At 40.8% G+C, this 20,928-nt stretch overlaps 1 protein-coding gene across 1 annotated transcript in view; it reads left to right on the top strand.

The window, feature by feature from the left end:
• tenm2b (teneurin transmembrane protein 2b) overlaps positions 1 to 20,928 on the top strand; it is a 141,338-nt gene that overhangs the window by 108,455 nt on the left and 11,955 nt on the right. The window contains exons 10-20 of the mRNA XM_053478437.1: positions 118 to 318; positions 1,272 to 1,457; positions 6,157 to 6,303; positions 11,350 to 11,560; positions 13,933 to 14,052; positions 14,191 to 14,452; positions 15,293 to 15,560; positions 16,923 to 17,066; positions 19,758 to 20,010; positions 20,158 to 20,178; positions 20,674 to 20,906. Coding sequence (XP_053334412.1) covers positions 118 to 318; positions 1,272 to 1,457; positions 6,157 to 6,303; positions 11,350 to 11,560; positions 13,933 to 14,052; positions 14,191 to 14,452; positions 15,293 to 15,560; positions 16,923 to 17,066; positions 19,758 to 20,010; positions 20,158 to 20,178; positions 20,674 to 20,906 — 2,046 coding nt within the window. The remainder of the gene's footprint in view (positions 1 to 117; positions 319 to 1,271; positions 1,458 to 6,156; positions 6,304 to 11,349; positions 11,561 to 13,932; positions 14,053 to 14,190; positions 14,453 to 15,292; positions 15,561 to 16,922; positions 17,067 to 19,757; positions 20,011 to 20,157; positions 20,179 to 20,673; positions 20,907 to 20,928) is intronic.

Below are 20,928 nucleotides of genomic sequence, written 5' to 3'. Positions count from 1 at the left end.
ATGAAATGTATGCATGTCCAGAGGCCAAGATGGAAAAAAGGGCTTTTTCACACATCTGAAGAATTCTTCTGATTTATTTGTTTGTATTTCATTTACATGAACTCTCTCCCTCCTTAGTGGACTGTCTGGATCCGACTTGTTCTGGTCACGGCACCTGCGTATCCGGTCAGTGTCTGTGCAAGCCGGGCTGGGCGGGGCCGCTGTGTGAGGTTCCCCGCTCTCAGTGTCCCGAGCAGTGCCACGGTCACGGCGTCTACAGCCCCGACACGGGCCTCTGCACCTGCGAGCCCAACTGGATGGGTCCCGACTGCTCCACGGGTCAGCGCTCATACACTTATCTTTCACTTTCTCATTCTTCATTAATCCTTTAATCCTCTTCTCTTCCCTTTACTTCCTCATGGTCTTCCTTCTTTATGTCTTCTTCTCCTTTTCTGTTCTCTTTCTAACCCGCTTTGACTTTTTGTTTCTTTATTCTTCTTTCTAACTGTCTTGTTTTTACTTTCTTATTCATTTCTATAAGAAATTCATTTTCAGAATTCATCTTTTCTTGCATTACATTGCTTTTTTATTCCCCCTCCCTCCTTCTAACTCTTTTTTTCCTCCTAATTCCTTCTTTTTTTTCTTTTTTGTAAAATTTCCTTTTTTTATCCCATTTCCTTTTTCTTCTATTCTCTGTTTATTCTTTGTCCTTCTCCTCATCCCCTTCCTTCTCTTCCTCTTCTACTTTTCTTTTCTTGCTTAACCTTCTCTTCCCCTTTTTTCCCTTTGTTCCCTGTCCAGTCTTCCATTATTTATTCCTTTTCTTCTTTCTCACATTTTCTCTTTCATGCTCTTTTTCTCCCTCACTTAACACTCTTTTACTCATTCATTTGTTCCTCCTTTCTACTTTTTACATTCTTTTTATCTCCAGTTTTCATTTGATTTCATATTCTTCTCCCGGCTTCCCTCTTTTGTTTCTCTCTTCCCTCCCTTTTACTCCTCTTGTGTTATTCTCCTCTTCTACCTCTCTTTCTTTATTTCTCTGACACTTCTCTTACACTGTGTTTTGCCTCTTTTTCTTCTTCCACTTAATTCCGTTTCACTTTTGACTTTTCTTCCTCTTAATACTCTCTCTCTCCTTTTAATTTTTTTTTCTATTTCTCTCTTTATTCTTTTGCATGCTATTTCCTCATTTCTTTTAAAATATTATTTTATCTTTGTCACTTTGTGAACTTGATCTCTGTTCCCCTCTCTCTCTCTCTCTCTCTCTCTCTCTCTCTCTCCGTGTGCAGAGGTGTGTTCTGCAGACTGCGGGAGCCACGGTGTGTGTGTGGGTGGTGTGTGTCACTGTGAGGAGGGCTGGGCAGGTGCTGGATGTGATCAGAGGCTGTGTAACCCGCTGTGTGTGAAACATGGCACCTGTAGAGACGGCAAGTGCCAGTGCGAGCAGGGCTGGAACGGCGAGCACTGCACTATCGGTGAATACACACACACACACACACACACACACACACACACATGCACACACACACACACACACAGAGCTGTTCACAGCTGTTCACTCAAAGGATTTAATGTTACCAGTCACTTACAGCTGTAATGTTGTCAGCTGCCACAAAGTGAAATAAACGCACAAAGCGCTTTGATATACGGATTTATGATGGTTACAGCCAGACTACTCACAGCTTGAGTTTTTTCATCTTTAAAGGGGATGGCCAAGCCACTGAACTCTTGTTGGTGTTGTTGGTACTGGTGGTTTAATTAGTTGTTTAAATAATGCACTTTTGTGATGCTGTTTTAAAAATTCCCATTTTTGTTTTGTTCATTTTTATTTCCTGCTCCTGTTAGTTAAGGTTTAAAGTGTTCTAATTTTAACAGAGACAAAAGCAGAGCCTCCTTCATTGTAGCAGATAGACACAAAGGCCACGCCTCCTTTACCATAACAGACAGACACAAAGGCCACACCTCTCTTATAGTAGCAGAAAGACACAAAGGTCACGCCACTTTTATTGTAACCAATAGACACAAAGGCCACGCCTCCTTCATTGTAGCAGATAGACACAAAGGAGACACCCCCTTCACTGTAACTGATAGACACAAAGGCTACGTCTCCCTTATTGTAACAGATAGACACAAAGGCCACGCCTTCTTCATTATAACAAATAGACACAAACGCCATGCCTCCTTTATTGTAGCAGATACAGGTAGGCACAAAGGCCACACCTCATTCACTGTAACAGACAGACTCAAAAGCCACGCCTTCTTTATTGTAGCAGATAGACACAGGCCACGCCTCCTTCACTGTAACAGATAGACACAAAGGCCACGCCTCCTTCACCGTAACAGACAGACACAAAGGCCACACCTCCTTCACCGTAACAGACAGACACAAAGGCCACACCTCCCTTATTGTAGCAGATAGACACAAAGGTCATGTCTCTTTTATTGTAACCAATAGACACAAAGGCCACGCCTCCTTCATCATAGCGGATAGGCACAATGACCACGCCTCCTTCACTGTAACAGATAGGCAGATAGAAAGGCCACGCCTCCTTTATTGTAGCAGATAGACACAAAGGCCACGCCTCCTTTACTGTAACAGATAGGCACAATGGCCACGCCTCCTTCACTGTAACAGATAGACACAAAGGCCACGCCTCCTTCACTGTAACAGATAGGCACAATGGCCACACCTCCTTTATTGTAGCAGATAGGCACACAGGCCATGCCTCCTTTATTGTAGCAGATAGGCACGAAGGCCACGCCTCCTTCATCATAGCAGATAGGCACAATGGCCACGCCTCCTTCACTGTAAAAGATAGGCAGATAGAAAGGCCACGTCTCCCTTATTGTAGCAGATAGACACAAAGGCCACGTCTCCCTTATTGTAGCAGATAGACACAAAGGCCACGTCTCCCTTATTGTAGCTGATAGGCACAATGGTCACGCCTCCTTCACTGTAACAGATAGGCGCAATGGCCACACCTCCTTTATTGTAGCAGATAGGCACACAGGCCACGCCTCCTTTATTGTAGCAGATAGGCACGAAGGCCACGCCTCCTTTATTGTAGCAGATAGGCACGAAGGCCACGCCACCCTTATTGTAGCAGATAGGCACGAAGGCCACGCCTCCCTTATTGTAGCAGATAGACACACAGGCCACGCCTCCTTTATTGTAGCAGATAGACACAAAGGCCACGTCTCCCTTATTGTAGCTGATAGGCACAAAGGCCACGCCTCCTTTACTGTAACAGATAGGCACAATGGTCACGCCTCCTTCACTGTAACAGATAGGCACAATGGCCACGCCTCCTTCACTGTAACAGATAGGCACAATGGCCACACCTCCTTTATTGTAGCAGATAGGCACACAGGCCACGCCTCCTTTATTGTAGCAGATAGGCACGAAGGCCACGCCACCCTTATTGTAGCAGATAGGCACGAAGGCCACGCCTCCCTTATTGTAGCAGATAGACACACAGGCCACGTCTCCCTTATTGTAGCAGACAGACACGAAGGCCACGTCTCCCTTATTGTAGCAGATAGGCACGAAGGCCACGCCTCCCTTATTGTAGCAGACAGACACAAAGGCCACGCCTCCTTTACCTTAACCAATAGACACAAAGGCCACGCCTCCTTTACCTTAACCAATAGACACAAAGGCCACGCCTAAACACCACTAACCTTAATAACACGGGTGACTTTTTAGGCCTGTTTGCATCATACCTGTTGATCGGGTGCCATCGTGGGTGAGAAATTATTTAGGTTTTCAGTTTTTTGCTAAACACATTAAAATTTTGCTCAGTAATGATGGAATAATGAAAAATTTATAAAGGTCTGCTGTAACAATACACCATATGTCACAAAATTAGGGCAGATTTGTGTAGATAGCTCTTGTGTACTGCATAAATATGTATGTGTGTGTGTGTGTGTGTGTACGAGGAGAATGAACACACCTTGCACTAGTCTAGTTGAGATTCTACAGTCTGACTATGGTGTAAATTAGCCAGAATACTAATAACAGTGCGACGTAGGTAGAATACTAATTGGCTGCTCTGTGGTTCAACACTGTGTGTGTGTGTGTGTGTGTGTGTGTGTGTGTGTGTGTGTGTGCGCACGCGATCACTATTCTCATGTTGTTTAAAGACAGTAAATGCTCAAGTAGCTCTGGTGGAACACAACCATGCTGAGCAATCTTCAGTCTTTAACGAGCTTTCTCTACAAGTGTATTTCTCTATTAAAGGCACCATAAGAGGCTATTACACAAGCAAATGCAGGAAAAGGGCAGAAAATTACAGTATTTTAGGACTTGCTGGATTACTACAAATGGGGAAATATGAGGGCATTACCTGTTATTATCTGTATCTAAAGTAGCATATATAGATCATACAGCTTTTTACTATTATTGTAATAGTAAAACACGTACACTGTTTTAGTCAAAAGTATTTGGACACACCGTGTTATCATTTTCCTGAAACCATTTGTACGAAACTGGAAGAATACAATGTTATAGAATGTAAGATAATTACACAGAAACATACTTTCACTGAAACTAAGAGGCTCAAATCTGTTCCAGCTTTAACAAAGCAAGTTATATGTAGACATTGTTTGCCTGGTTGGAGTGGAAAACAATATTAAAACAATAAATGAATATTAACTATTAATTTACCATAAGACAGACACCATAAGACAAAAAATTATATGTTAGCCTTATAATTAAAGTGCAGCACCGTTGTGTATTTCGGATGGATGCCAAACAGCAATTGGAGTAATAACGCCATGGATTGTTTATTAATTATTTTAACACTTTTGAATACAATCAGTCTATTAATAACATTGTTGTTTCATACCTGTATAATACGTACACAGAAAACTATTAAAACATTGTTTGACTTCCTGAAAGATGTGATTTGTTTGTCTTGGGCATACAAATTAATTATCTTGTCCAAACAATTTGTTTGTCTTTTTGTTTACAAACTGTTTATCTTGTGGAAGTAAGTAATTCATCTTGTTTAGCAAGTTATTTATCTTGTGTGTACAAGTTATTTACCTTTTGCCCACATGTAGTTCATCATGTATACATGTTGTTTATCTTGTCTAAACAAGTTTTGTTTATCTTGTATTTACAAATGAATTATCTTTGGCCCACAAGTTATTTATTTTGTCCCAAGAAGTTATTTGTCTTGTGTGTACAAGTTATTTATCTTTTGCCCACTAATTATTCATCATGTTTACATGTTGTTTATCTTGTCTAAACACAAGTTTGTTTGTTTTGTTTGCTATTTGCTTGTATGTATAAGTCATATACCTATTGCAAACAAGTCATTTATCTTATGTATGCAAATTATTTATCTAATGGGTTTAAGGTGTTTATCTTATTGAAAAGTTATTCATCATTTGCTCAAAAATGATTCATCTTGCGTGCACAAGCTATTATTATTATATACAGCCCACACAAATCAGATGCATAAGGCTACAGTGATCATATAACAGAGAACTCAGCTAATTAAACCTTCGCAGATAAATACTTGTTCCCTCAAGATAATAACCTTTGTGTACAAAACAAATAACTTGTTCCCACAAGATAACAACTTTTGCACACATGGTAAATAACTTATTTGCACCAGATAACAATTTGTAAGCTCAAGATAATTACTTGTTCCTACAAGATGGGGGGAAAAAATCACACCCATTGGGACGTTAGAGGCTCTTTAAATTTCAGAGCATCTCTGTTTGTCAGGTTAATATCCCTGAGCTCAGAGTGTAGCTAAGAGAAATAGTGGGTTTTAAACTGGGAACATGAAACTGATGATTAAACAAACTACTTCACTCTGCAATAGTTTAAAATAGAGGATTTTTTTATTATTTCATTCACATCGGACGAGCAGTTAAGCTCAGTTAATGTGTAAATTACATTTGCACATCTGCACGTATATATATTGTATATAGTGTATCATTTACGTGTGTCATGTTAGACACCCATAAATATGTTTGGAACCATGCATTCTGAACCACTTTGCCAGGGTTTAAGCCGGCTCCCACTCTGTACAATTCATGCGTTTCATGTTTCGTGTGCCTCATTCTCTCTGGGGTCCCAGATGTAATCTGCTACAACTCAAAATCTCATTTTAAAATTGATCCATCTCTTTCTCTCTCTTTCTTTTTTGTCTCGTACAGACGGGTGTCCTGGCCTGTGCAACGGTAACGGCCAGTGCATTATAGGTCAGAACAGCTGGCGCTGCGAATGCCACACCGGCTGGAGGGGGACTGGTTGCAGCGTTGCCATGGAGATCTCCTGCAACGACAACAAAGACAACGAAGGAGGTGAGAATCAATTTGGGCCGCAATTAAGACGGAACTCCGGAGGAACGCCCGAGTGGTACAGCGGGACACGTTCCTGCCGATGGAATTCGATGAGGTTTTATTGCATACGCATTCAGCCATGAGATAGATCCCTAAAGTGAAATTGAAAACCTATTCCATGGAAATGATGTGTGTAATATATAGTAATGTGAATCGATGAAATCAATACAGGTGCTCCTCATAAAAGTCTCCTCCTAATGCACGCTTTTGAAAGTCTCCGTTATGAATGTGGCAGAACGTTTCGATCAAGGAGAGCACTGGAGCACACCACTGCGTCTTCAGACAGGATGAAATCTGGGTGATTGCATGGCCACGGCTCACATTTCCCAAGAGCCCATATTACACTGTCCATCTCCATTCCACCTCCAGTGCACTTCCATCCTAGTGAGAACAAATCAATGTCCCTTCCTCCTTCCTCCTCCGAGTGGCATTTGAAACAGGTTCGAAGAAGGGTTCGACTGTAACATTCAGACTGTTAAATGATAGAAATGTTTAAACTCAGCAAAGAGCTGAAGAAGGCCAGTTAGGCACTAACCCATAACAGCCAAGCTAAACTTTTTTAGCTCTTAAAGGGAACATTCAAGTCATTTTTAGACATTCAGACGGATCTCCAGTGTGCGTGAACAGACAAACGAAAAACGAGACAAATACATTCCCTGCTTTTTGTTCTTTTTTGGCCCGGGCCAATACAAAAATGAAAAAAAAGGACAAACAGCAGGAAATGTTGTTTTTCTCATGTTTTTTGTTGGCACACGCACACTGGAGACCCGACTGAATGTCTGAAAATAATTAAAAAGAGAACTCCTTCCTGTTCCAAATATCCAATAAATGTTAACCCTTAAGGTCTTTACACACCAGGAACGGTGTAAAAAAAAAAAAAAACAGTGTGAAAAAGCAAAAATTTCAGAGGCGAATTAAACACCTCTTAGACAAATACACGAATTAAAGACGCGTGTACAGGTTCCAAAAAGTCACGCTACCAAAAAATGAATTCCACATCAAGCGATTTTCTTTTCCACATGCCTGGCCACTCCTCACCTTTCCTCACCCTTCTCTCGCTTCCTTCTCACATGGTTATCGCTCAGATGTTCCAAGCGTTTTCAGGAACAGTAACTACACCGCTCCCAAACACACACTTAACATGCAGTGTACTGTATAATGCCAATAACTACAGCACCTCTCTGTTTCAGCAGGGCCGTAGCAAAGAACATCACGTTCATGTTCTGTCATGATTCTCAGAATCGTGGAAATAAATTCTAGCGTTATGTTTTTACGTTGCACGTTATTATATACTACTCTCAGACTTTTTTATTATAAAGAACTGCAACGAGCAGCTTCCAACAAGCTGCATTGTGATGCAGACATGAGCTGAATGACATCTAAAAGTCGCCAGTCTGGGAGAAATCCACACAGTGCCAATGCCATCCACATGTGTAGAGTGCCATACAAGACGTAAACCCTGTTTACAATTCCCAGATTGGCCGAAACCTAAAGACGTTTCACTGGTAACTCTGTTTACTGGTAACCGTTGGGCCGAAACCTATAGTAAAGACGTTCCGCTAGTCACTGTTTGGGTGTCTCATGCAAATAAATAATGTCCTATTGTTATTCTGTATTCTATTGGTTGCAAAAGAACTCCTTAGCCCAGGATATTTCCAGGCAGAAAAGGGAACGGTAGGTTTCTGTCTAGTTGACATTGCGTATGTGTTTGCTAAAAGTGTTGTAGGCATTAAAAAATGCACATAGAAGTAAACGTACCACTGCAGCTGAAACATTAGATGAAATATTGGCCCATTCTGACTCAGCTAGTGTTTTAGAAACCAGCCAGAGTGATTCAGAGCCCGACGAGCAGCAGCAGTATCGAATGCTCAAAGCATCCCATCAACATCAATACAACATCAATACACACCCTGTTGTGATTTAGCTAAAAAGTAGCCAGCACCAGGATTCTGGGCTTTTTAAACTACTTTGCCGGTCTAAGGGTTAAATGTTAGGAATGTTAAATGTAGGCATCTTGAGTAAGAGCTTTGGACTGGTCAGAGTTGTGGTGGATTCTGAGATAATCCCAGATATCGTTAGCTGTATCACTCACACCTAGGGCTGTTCAACATAGCACATCCACTTACTGGCGGAGGTGGGAAGAAACTGGGTATCTTTTGGAGCTTTTCCATGATAGTGGATAATAGATGGATTTTACTTGCAGCCGTAACATTAGTAATATTATGTCACAAAATCAGAGCTGAGGATCCGAGGTGTGAACTCCAGAAGATCTCAAAAGGCACATGTCCTCATACTGTACGTATACCCCTGGGAAACATGGCATGCTTAAAGGCAATTACTGAAAGTAAGAAGAAGAGGGACTGAAAGTAAAATATAAATTTACTGCATGTCCAGTACCAGTCAAAAAATTTGTACACACCTTCGAACTTAATGTTTTGTGATTTATTTTTTACATTCGAAAACTATGAAATAATACATATGGCATTAGGTAGTTAGATAACAGCAACATCGACAGTCAGTTGTTATTTTAAGATACCAAGGTCAGCTGTTCTAAAATAGTTCTTGCAAGAACAGTATTGTCAAGTGCATTGGCGAAACCCATCAAGCACCATGATGAAACTGGCTCTTGTGAAGACCATCACAGGAAATCAAAAAGTAGTTCATTTAGAGATATCAGCCTCAAAAAATCACCAATTTACACCCTGGTGACTCAAAATCTTGTTCGGGCTTTGGGTTAGTGATCGGAAGGAAGGCAGGCAGATGAAACCCCACCACTGCCAAAGCTTCATGAGATTAGAGCCGTTATAAAGGATTTAAAGAGCAAGTAGCTGACACATCTCAATATCAACTGTTCAAAGGAGATTATTGCATATGTTGGATTTATTCAATATTATAATATATCAATCAATATATATTTAGTATAGCAATTTAGAAAGAAATAAAAATCAGGAAAGATCCTGGTTATAGAAGGTGTGTCTAAACTTTCGACTGGTAGTGTATCTATAGAAAGTTGTTCTCATTAATTAAATATAATAAAAATATTTTTTTAAAAAGAACAAATCTTGACTATCTTGAACAAATAGTATCCTCTACCAGTAGAATAGAGAATTTTAGTTATTAATGTGTGTTTTTTTTTTGTGCCAATAATTCTGGAGGGAATTACAGTATATATGTTATTTCAAATCCGTAACATTGATATCATGGAAATATGATTAAAAAGTATTTGTTATATTTCCTTTCTTTCCTAAGGCTTTCGTTTTCACCGTTATTCTGTATCCAGAACGTAATATTTCTGCTTGTTTGTCAGTTGTGGCATGCGTTACATCATCGTCATTATCCTTATCACTATTATAATATGCTATGATTTATATTTCCATCAAATTACAGTAGCAGAGCTCAACTTTAATTGGTGTTCACAGCTCCCTTGAGCCGGCCTCCAATTTAACCCCCGGGGTTGCACTAAGAGATTAAGTTGTTTGTCCTTCACTACATTTCTCCTTTCTCTTCTCTCCCTGTCTTTCTCTCTCTCACACACACACACACACACACACACACACACACACACACGCACGCACGCATGCTTTCATTGTCTCTCTTTCTCTATCTGTCACAAGCACATGTATTTCCTTTTCTTCTCACTCTCTGTTTTCTTTTTCCTGCTACAGGGGAGTTACTTCAGAGAGACCGTGCAGATCAGAGACAGTTGAGTCAGAAAGTACAAAGGCCAGTAAAAGTCGTTGGCAGTGAGTGTTTGTTGCGTGTTACAGACGGATGAGACTGCTGCATTTGGGGAATAGTGTTTAAAAGGAGTATGGAAACAGAGAGACAGAGACGAAGGGAGTTGGAGAGAGATTATATAAAAGAAGAAAAGAAGAAAAGCCCCCCAGGATTATGAGTGATGTTCCCCATGACTTTGATGTAAATTTGATAGAAATTATTATAAAAAAAAATTAAAAAAAAGACGAGACGGAAAGAGTGTGTGTGAAAGGGAGACCGAGTCTGAGACAGACAGACAGACAGATAGACAGAGAAAGTCTGAATTAGAACATCATTAAGCATGGGCGTTGTCTTCTCATTACTGTCTGCTGATCTAATTACAGCCATAGCAGCAAACATTCTCATTTGAGTCATGATTATATTTTATGTTAATATAAAATTTTATGTTATTTTGTTGGCTTACTTTATATTTAAGCAGTGCAGTGTCTAAAACCTAAAACATAATGTCAGCTTTAGGATTAAGCTGGCAGTCAGAGTTTAAACGCATCAGCCACTTTAATAGGAACACTTGTACCGCTGATTATTCATTCATGCCATCTGTCATCTCTGGGACTTTGACCATGGCATGATTGTTAGTGCCAGATGTGCTGGGTTGAGAATTTAACTGCTGATCTTTTGGAAGCTTCATGCACAGCATTCAATAGACCTTCCATATTATAGTGCGGAAATATAAGAACCATCCAGGAGACATTGACTAGATTGGTAACTGGAAACTCTTTTTTTGCAATCCTGTTGAGCAGAATAGCATCACATCCTTATGTTATGAGGTGACCATGAAAAATGTTAATTTGAGGCTACAGTGGTCGCAGCTTCAGCCAGTCTAGACAGTTAAAAATTGGGTAAACATTTTGTGCATGCTTATGGTTAATTACAGAACATTCTTGCGTGAGTTGATTTTTCGTGTCAGATATTCTAGAGCTTGTGGTTTTACGCTTTAAGTGCCAAGAAGGCATCTGACAACTCAATTTATTTCTGCTTAGGATGTTTCAAGATTGTTTTAAGTGTCATTTCATATAAAAACGTATTTTAAGGTCTTCTAATGTATATGTTCAGTGGTCTAAGATAAACCTAATGATCCACAAAGATGTTTTTCATAACCTCTGCTTCCCCCCAACTCTACCAAAGGTGCCAAAAATTCTGGAGCTGACCGCATAATATCCTTGTTTTTTTTTTTGTTTTTTTTTTAAACATACCCTTAAGTTAATAATAAGTTGTGTTTCCTGTTTTAAGATGGCCTGGTGGATTGCATGGATCCAGACTGCTGCGCTCAGAGCTCTTGCCTGAGTAATCCGCTATGCCGTGGATCACGTGACCCGCTCCAGATCATTCAGCAAAGCCAATCAGCCGGCAAGCAAGTCAGCTCTTTCTACGACAGAATCAAGGTGCTGGTGGGAAGAGACAGCACTCACATTATACCAGGAAGTAATCCCTTCAATGCCAGGTAAGTTATCATTCGAATTACCTGACAAACACACTAGAAGTGCCCGACTTATGAACATTGGCAGTGTTGAGAAAGGGGACAGATTTAGTCGAGTGGCTTGCTATGCTTTACATTGTATATTCGTGTTAAAGACGTATAAGCCTCTTAATACTTCGTCGGACTTAAGAACAAATCCGACTTACGAACGTGCTCCCGGAGCCTAACTCGTTCGTAAGTAGGGGACTACCTGTATAGAAGGGTAGTCAAATTATTTTGAATCAGATAGAGTGTCTGGATATAGTGTATTAAAGTGTCTTAAAGCACAGTTATTTTAAAATGAAATAAAAAAATAATAAAATAATAAAAATAGTAATAATACACTGGTTTGACTTTCATCAACCTCCTACGAATAATCAGGTGCTAATCAAAAGAGTTTAATATGACCACGAGGAAATCAAGGTCAGCCAGTGGACCCAAAACATCACATAATAAACCAGCGGACACATTCTCTCAGGCTAATTAAAACCCCTGGAATTAATTTGCCACTGAAGTGTAAGTTGTAAACACAATATCGGAATTTCAATAAACAATCTAATCACGTGCTAGATATTCACCAACACACTCCCATTTTATTCTACCTGCTTTTTTTTTTCCTCCCCTCTCTTTCAACAGCGAATCCATGACCAAATCCTGCCATTTTCTTTTCACCAGTGCCATTTCACTCCATCACTGCAACACATTTCCATCATATTAATGTCACAGGGCTCATATATTCCCGTAAATATGTTTTCATAATAATCTAGCTTTCATGTCTACTGCAGAAGCTGTTGCTTTTCCACACACATTTCCATTGCAGACACATTTGAGCAATGCGAAATGGAATTTGACAGGTCCACACACACAAACACACCCTAACACACAAATAAGCACACACACACACACACACAGGATGTTTTCAACTTTTGTGCAACTGAGAACAGTGGGAGAGCAGTTGGCATGCTTTTATCGCTTTAGCAAAGCACATGAAAGCACATTGAAGCAATAGAGGCAGTGCTTTGGCACAGGTAACATTAAATCATTTTATTTCAGATTTCATGCTTTTCATATCTTCCAGACTGATGAGGATGGGGAGGTCAGAAAAAAAAAAAACATCAAATAAAACCATAAAATATTTATACCGTTCAGCCGTGACATTAAAACCACTGACAGGTGAAATGAACCACATTGATTATCTCGTTGCAGTGGCACCCGTTAGGCAGCAAAGGAAGTAATCAGGTCTCGAAGTTGATGTGTTTGAAGCAGGAAAAATAGGCAAGCTTAAGGGTTTGGCCAACATTGAACCAGGATCAAATTGTGATCAGGGCATCTGGCTGTGAGTGACAGATGTCAACATAATTAATACTGAAGTGCGTCTTTATTTTGCAACAAACTTTTGCAGACTCAGATTTTTCAATTTGAGAAAACTGTAAGAGGTGGATATATAGCATTTTGCAAAATACAGGACCCTTTATTCCTTCATATTGAATTAATTTCAATTAAAGAAACAAAAACAAATGTTTTTTTTTTTGCAACAGGCTGCAAAGTTGCTTAAAGAGACAATGTAAAAATCAGTTGTTTATGTAATAACCTCAGCAGCAGCCTCATTTCCTTTCTCGTCTGTTCCAAACACTCAGCATCACCAGTACAGTAGCACACTGGTTCATGCCTTACGTTAGAGCCGTTTTTTTATGCTTAAATGATTCATAGGTCACAAACAAAAATATTCCTCTGGTCCAGTCCCTGCTCAGATGCAGGGACTGGACTGAAAATGAGAGCCAGAAAGTCTTTGAGGGAGCCTGGAGTACTATTCCTCAAGACTACATGAAAAAAAAATACTGGGCAAAATATAAAGAAATGGGGGGGTCAACACTTTTGCACGGTACTGTAATACAAAAATCATTCTGCTATAACCAAAACTAGTTTGACACAATATTTTGGCAGTTGTGCTTTTTAACACCCTTGAGGCAGTTTGTAGTAATTTTTTGCATCTTTTGCAAAAACTCGATTTTCTCAAAACTGCCAAAATGGATTAATCTGGTTTTGCAGTGAGATAAAGCCCCTGGAGTAGATATATATACTTTTTTTTTTTGCATTGGTTTGTATTATGTTCTTTACTTTAATTCCATAAGAGCTCGTTTTGCCTGGCCATGCCAGCTCATTTATTTCAGATTCTTTTATCCTTCAGTTATGTGACACGCCTTGGCCTCTAAATCCTCTAATCAGTAGTCCAGATCTTAAACTCCTGACCCACCATTCAACATGAGAGCTCCCATCTGGTCTATGTAGTAATAAATATGACATTTTTCTCTTTTGTCTTTTTGCTTTTGTCTCTGTATTTGTATCGGCGTGTGTAGCCTGGCGTCTCTGATTCGTGGACAGGTCCTGACATCTGATGGCACTCCTCTGGTGGGCGTCAACGTCAGCTTCGTGAACTACCCACATTACGGTTACACCATGACTCGTCAGGATGGCATGTCAGTATCCATACAGACGGTGTTTTCAGCAAAGTCTATCGATATAAACACCGTATTTTGTTTCACACAGTATATAATGGGAATGATGGGAAGTGTGGATGAGGGATCCTAGGTTTACGATTCTGTCTGCGTCTTCAGGTTTGACCTGGTGGCTAACGGGGGCGTGTCTCTGACCTTGCGCTTTGAGCGAGCTCCGTTTCTGAAGCAGGAGCGCACCGTCTGGCTGCCTTGGAACCGCTTCTACACCATGGACACTTTGGTCATAAAGACGCAGGAGACCGTCGTCCCAAGCTGTGACCTGAGCGGCTTTGTCAGACCTGACCCTGTGCTCGTGCCCTCTCCTCTATCTTCCTTCTTTAGCTCCAACCCCGCAGACAAGCACATTATACCCGAAAGCCAGGTACACACACACACACACATGCTTGCTTAACGAAAAACATGGTAATACTAACTGGGAAGGAAAGCTATTAAGGATAAGCGTGATCATGGTGTATGAGGCACACTTTGGATATGAATATTATTATTTATTAAATGGATTCAGTAATTGTGATTCTTGTTTGAATTCCGTACCTTACAACAAAGACAAGCTGTAGATAAAAACCTATAACATCAAACAGCCTCATATACAGTATGTTTAATAATGTCTATTTATATTATTATATGTCTATGTATATTTTTATTTATACATTAATATCTGTTTCTTTTTACGTTAAACACGTTTCGCATGTTGCTCCTCAGAAAAGCTCCACTTTCCTCAGCCAGTCAATAACGAAAAACAAAAAAGAGTCTCACCAATTCCAAACTGAATTTCTAATGAAACCTGAAAATAAAATAATGAGAGGAGCCTGGGGCTTTAAAACAGTTTGCCTGAAGGGCAATAATATGCAGTAGCTTGGTAAAACTAAGAAAACAATGACTCACAGCAGTGTAAAAGAGCATCGGTTCCCTGGAGCGTCTCTCTAATCACCTGTAACCTTCTTCGCCTTTGTGTAATATTGTCTTCATGGAGATTATATATTTTTTTTCGCTGCTTTGAAAAGCTGCATAACATGCAGATAATACGTGCATTCTTAATTTCTTCATTTCTTCCTTTCTTTATTTGCCATATTTAATGTATTTCCCGAATAAGCGTCACATTGATGTAATTTACTCTACTGTATGCGTTAAAAAAAAGAGGGAAGCGTCAATCATCACTAATTAATGCTTCTTTCTTTAACTGGCTTTCTTTCTTTGCACACAGGTTCTTCATGAACAACTGGAGATCCCCGGTTCTAGTCTGAACCTGTGCTATCTGAGCTCGAGGACATCCGGATACCACGCCCTTCTTAAAGTCACCATGACTACCGCCCAAGTGCCTGTCAGCCTGGCCAAGGTGCATCTGATGGTGGCCATCGAGGGTCATCTGTTTCAGAAGTGGTTCCACGCCTCACCCAACCTGGCCTACACGTACATCTGGGACAAGACGGACGCCTACAGGCAGAGAGTGTATGGCCTGGCTGAGGCTGTAGGTGAGTGCTCTTAGGGTGCGGAGAGTGTTTGCTTGCAGTACATTTATTTTCTCTAGCATCTGTGTTGTCCAGATAACTGGGGTTATGGGAGTCTGGTCATATGATTGATTGAGCTTGTCATGTGATTATGTTCTATTTCAAGTATCACAACAGGTGGAGGTTGTGGTCTGTAATGCCTCCTGGATACATGGAGTGAAAAAGGCATTCAAGCACAAGCAACTAATATTTCACAATGTTAAAATTTAAAACAGCTTTGACCAGGGATGCGTTCGAATTACCAGCCTGATGGGACTCAATTTCTGTGACTTTTAGGGCTGTGTGAACGCTCAAATCTGATGTTATTCATATCAGATCTGAGTCACTTTCGTATGTGGTCTTGGATCAGATACGTATCCGATACGCGGTCATGCAGCTTGAATGAGAACGAGCCGATTAGAATTCATGCAACGTTTCCCGCTGACGTTTTTTCATAGCTAAAGTGTATCACGTTCACATTACACGTTTGTGTTTGTTTTGCTTCCTTCCTTCAAACGCTCAGCATCCTTTAGAGCAAAACCCCAAGAATATACAAGCACGAGCCCATGGCGTTCTTTAGCTCAGATGGTGTGAGCAAAGATGTATTGATGTTTGCGGAGTATAGACACGTCTGCATTAATTATGAATGTGAACCGTCATGAAGTGCAAATCAGATCCGACCAAAAAGATTTTTTTTTCGGAATTGATCAACTTGGCTTGTAATGTAAACGTAGCCTAAAAGACCTCGCGTGAGTGAGATTAGCGCTAGGGTTTTCTGAAAAAAAAAAAGATTTCTAGAAATGTTTTAATTCACTGGACGTCTGTGTAAAGTCTTGGATATATTAGGTCTTTGATTTTTATTTTTATTTTTTTTTCAAATGAAAGCAGCGTACCATAAAGCTCATCAATTACATTTTTTCTCCCCTTCGGTTTAGTACGCAATTAAAAATGAAACATTAGCAAGAAATTTTATCTCAGGAAGACTGAAGAAAATTAAAAAGCAATTTGGGAAATAGACTTGAATAGATAGACAGGAAAATTGCCAAAAACAAAAACTCTTTTTTTAAATAAACAATTATTAAAATAAAAAAAAATGCATCCAGTCTGGCTCAGTGCTATTCCCTCAACCACACATCATTTAATATGGAGACTCCCTCTCACTCAGATAATAAGGCCTACTGGACCTATGTTGTTCTCTTCAAATTAGTTGAAGCAATAAGTTGTGTAGTCCCTGGTCAGCAGTGAAATTAAATTAAGCTCATAAAATGCGTGTGTGTGTGTCTATGTGTGAACCTATTTCTTTCCCTGTATGTCTCCTCTGCTCTCTCGCTTTCTCATTCACTCCAGTCTCTGTTGGATACGAATATGAGACGTGTCCCACTCAGGTCCTGTGGGAGAAGAGAACGGCAGTGCTGCAGGGCTACGAGCTCACCCCGTCGAACCTGGGAGGCTGGTCACTCGACAAACACCACACACTTAATATACGCCATGGTGAGTCTAATCAGTCACATCTTCAGTGTCACTCGGTTGTGTTGTGCAGCTGGACACACATGGAGCTTTCATTTCACTCCCGATTTTCTTGCTCATTTAGTCGTGTCCAATTCCCACATGTCACTAGGGGACTCCCACATTAAGGCTACTACCACCAATCAGGGAGGGATGAAGACGCCAATGATTGGCTGTAGAGCCGTGTTTTATGTGAGAGCGCCAAGTGCCTCCCATTCCACCCCGCTGAGAGCTCGGCCAATCAGCTGTCTCCAAGCCCCCGGCTGCGGGAGGCTACGACGTACAGGAATCGATCTAGCAATCCACGGATGATAGGGCGAGCGCCATGCCTGTATGCGCATAAAATATTGCACTTCCTGATTCCGTATATCATAACACGATCTATAGCCTGTATTCAGACCAATAAACATCCAAACAGCTTGTGTCTGCTGGATCCCTTTTGTTTAACCGGAAAATGCAAACGTATTTCCTATTGTCTGTCTCTGGGTCTCTCTATGACTGGCATGATAATGACTCATTTTTTCGATGGCATCTGGCCAGGAGCTTAAATCTGCTCTCTCTGCTGATAAAACACAAAGATCTTCAGACATCATATGTGTTCCTTCATCTCTCCAGGTTCAAACATCGGCCGGTTCGTGTATTGAGGTGTGGCGGACACGACAACCAATATTTCTTCTACTTCTTTTCGTTCATCTTCAAACGTAACAATTTGGACACTCTTTTAAATCTAGGCCTGTAAGTGTAAGTCCCAATCAGTGAGCATGATGGAGCTCTGGGACAGTTGTCATTCCTGCCAAATCACCCAGCTTCGAGCTCTTAGAGAACTTTTGGGGTTATTTGGAATGGCAGGTAAATTTAAAAAAAAAAACAACAACAAGAACAACAACAGGCGGGAGAAACTTTATCTAAATTGCACATCCAGTTAGTGGAAGAGTGGGACAAATTTGACAGGATGGCGGGACGCCGGTGGAATTGTTATTTGACAGTATTGCTGCTGTTATTAAGGTGACTTGAGGCATAACAAAGTAGTAGAGAAGAAACGACACGTGTAAACAATGTTTTGCTGTAATTTTCCTCTCGTTTTTTCCTGCCTGATTCTGCCAATTTCCGCCCACCAGCCAGCTCTTCCTACTTGACCAGCGAGGGTGAAGGCTCACCACTGCTTCCTTTAGGACTTTAAGGCCAACTATATTTTTGGCTTAACTGCTACCCTCTCTCGCTCTCAGTTGTCTGTGATTGACACAAGGCAAAGAGAGAGAGAGAGAGAATATATATTCCCTTTTCTTTCATCTAGAGCGCACCACCAGTTTTGCCCCTTTGTTATTTATTTGGACTCTCACGACTGATCATCGTCAGGATTTAAAATTTCTAATGCTTGACGTCAGAGCGACGTCATATCACGCTCTCTTACATAAACGGTTTGCGCAAGTCTGCTTATTACTTCATTGGAGAAAGGACACGATAAGGAACCAACTGATGATTCTACTGACACACACACACGCATAAGGTATTACTCACACTACGTCCAAAATGCATGTGGCAATAGTGCTCAGGATTAAAGGACATGCCTGTATTAACATGCTGCTCGTTTTATTCTACACTTCCCGTCCTCTGGCATGAGGTGTATATATCTTCATGATGAGTAATTAAAATTGCACATTCAAAGCCTCTCATTCAGAGTCATACCGCAAAACGTCCAGAGTGTGTGTTCGTGTGTGATGTGCGAAATATTTACATCGACACATCTGAGCCAGAACGCGAACTCACACACTGGGAACTGTTACAAATGAATGCCGAATACAAAAAGGATCCAAGCACATTAAAGCTAAACGACTCACCATAGTAATGATCCGAGAGACAATCTCTTTTTTATATCACCAGCGCTAAATATAAAACGGCGGTTATAAAATGCAAATATGTCGATCCGACAGGCACGGTACGGTACGCGCTGCCGATCTGCTGATTAGTGAGCATGAGGTTTTATTAGACAACTGGTATGTAACACTTCGCACCCACAGCACTGATGAAATCTCATTTCTGGTCAGAAGGTGTTGATTAATTATCTATAAGAGCAGCACCGACAGTAGTTACAGCTGTGCGGGTTATATTAATGTGTTCACTCTGATTGTAACAAGTATACAGGGACTTGTTATGCAGATGCTCCAAACATAATAAAAAACCCGTGTAATTATTGATATGGTGAAGTTTTCTAGGGGGAGATGGTTCGTTAGGGTTTACAGGAGGAGTCTGCAGTGTCAAAGGTAAAGCTCTGACGCCAGGTTAAAAAAAAAACGCTTTGTGTATTTTTTGTGACAAGACCAGCTGCATTTTTGTTTGATCGAGGAAAGAAAAAAAGAAAGGAAGGTTGAGACGTAGCTGCTAGGAATATTACACACTATTACAGTAGCTATAAATGAATAAAATTATTTAAATGGGCAAATTTTTGGCAAAATGAAACACTTTGTGGCATGCATATTTCCCGATCATTGTTTGTGCATAATTTATATATCCATCATCATAATTATCATTAATGAAGTTCATCTTTCAATAATGCTGCTGCTTCTAATGTCAGAATTTCCACTTGGCATTTGTCTGTTTTAAAAAAAAAAACAGGATCCTGTGTATTACTGCAAATGTTAATAAATGCATGCCGTTGTCTTTAATTGCGTCCCCCAGGTATTCTCCATAAAGGCTCTGGGGAGAACGTCTTCATATCTAAGCAGCAGCCTCCAGTCATCAGCAGCATCATGGGAAACGGGAGGCGACGCAGCATCTCCTGCCCCAGCTGCGGCGGCCTTGCCGAGGGCAACAAGCTGCTGGCGCCCGTGGCTCTGGCGTGCGACGGAGAGGGCAACCTGTACGTGGGCGATTTCAACTTCGTCAGGAGGGTGTACCCTTCCCTCAACACCACAGCCATTCTGGAGCTACGGTAAGACATACGTGCTGTCGTGCTTTTTTGTTGTTGGTTGTTGTTTTTTTTTTTTAAAGAAAGAAATGTACAGTTTCTGTCAAGTTCCAACCGTTCTTATGCGTCTCTTTCTTTCTCCTTTTTTGTGTCCACGACTCGGCATTGAAGAAATAAAGATTTCAGGCACAGGTAAGCGGCATGGCCTCGCATGCTGAATAGTTTAGCTGTAAATTCTGTAGCAGCCCGAGAATTTTAGATCTACCTGCAGTCTGAGTCGCACGGATTATAATCAACACACTGGAAATGTTCTGGGCCGAGAATAAAAGAGAAGCGTGAAATGAAGCAGTATTCCGAATTACAGTACTTAGAGTATTTATCGAATTATTTCCTCATTATAGATTTAAACCCATTTTAACAACCATGATTCGTACCTTTAACACAGGAAAGTTTCCAGTAGCAGTAGAGATTTTCACTTTTTTTTCTTCTCTATTAATCCCCTGTATTTTATCCACTTTCTTTCCATTTTGCATTCCTATCAAAGTGATGTCTTTTTTATAGCTTATTTTAGAAGTCTCATTACTCTGCTCAGATGAGCTTTTAACATTTTATCATGCTCACCAAGGTGACGGTGCTCTTGGCCCAAGACTATTAAGAAAATTCCTTCCATTTCCCGTATTTCCATAGCAACAGCCCGGGCCACAAGTATTACCTGGCAGTGGATCCGGTCTCAGGAGCGCTGTTCCTGTCAGACACCAACTCCAGACAGATCTACCGCGTGCGCTCGCTGAGCGGTGTCCGCCCACTCATGGACAACGCTCAGGTGGTGGCGGGCACGGGCGAGCAGTGTGTGCCCTTCGACGAGTCACGATGCGGGGACGGCGGCAAAGCCGTGGAGGCCACACTGATGAGCCCCAGAGGTGAGCAGCACTGTCTGTCCTG

The sequence above is a fragment of the Clarias gariepinus genome, chromosome 19 (assembly GCF_024256425.1).
Source record: "Clarias gariepinus isolate MV-2021 ecotype Netherlands chromosome 19, CGAR_prim_01v2, whole genome shotgun sequence".
In the NCBI taxonomy this organism is placed as follows: Eukaryota; Metazoa; Chordata; class Actinopteri; order Siluriformes; family Clariidae; genus Clarias; species Clarias gariepinus.
Note: the sequence above shows the minus strand (reverse complement) of the source record. Positions and strands in the feature narration are given on the sequence as shown.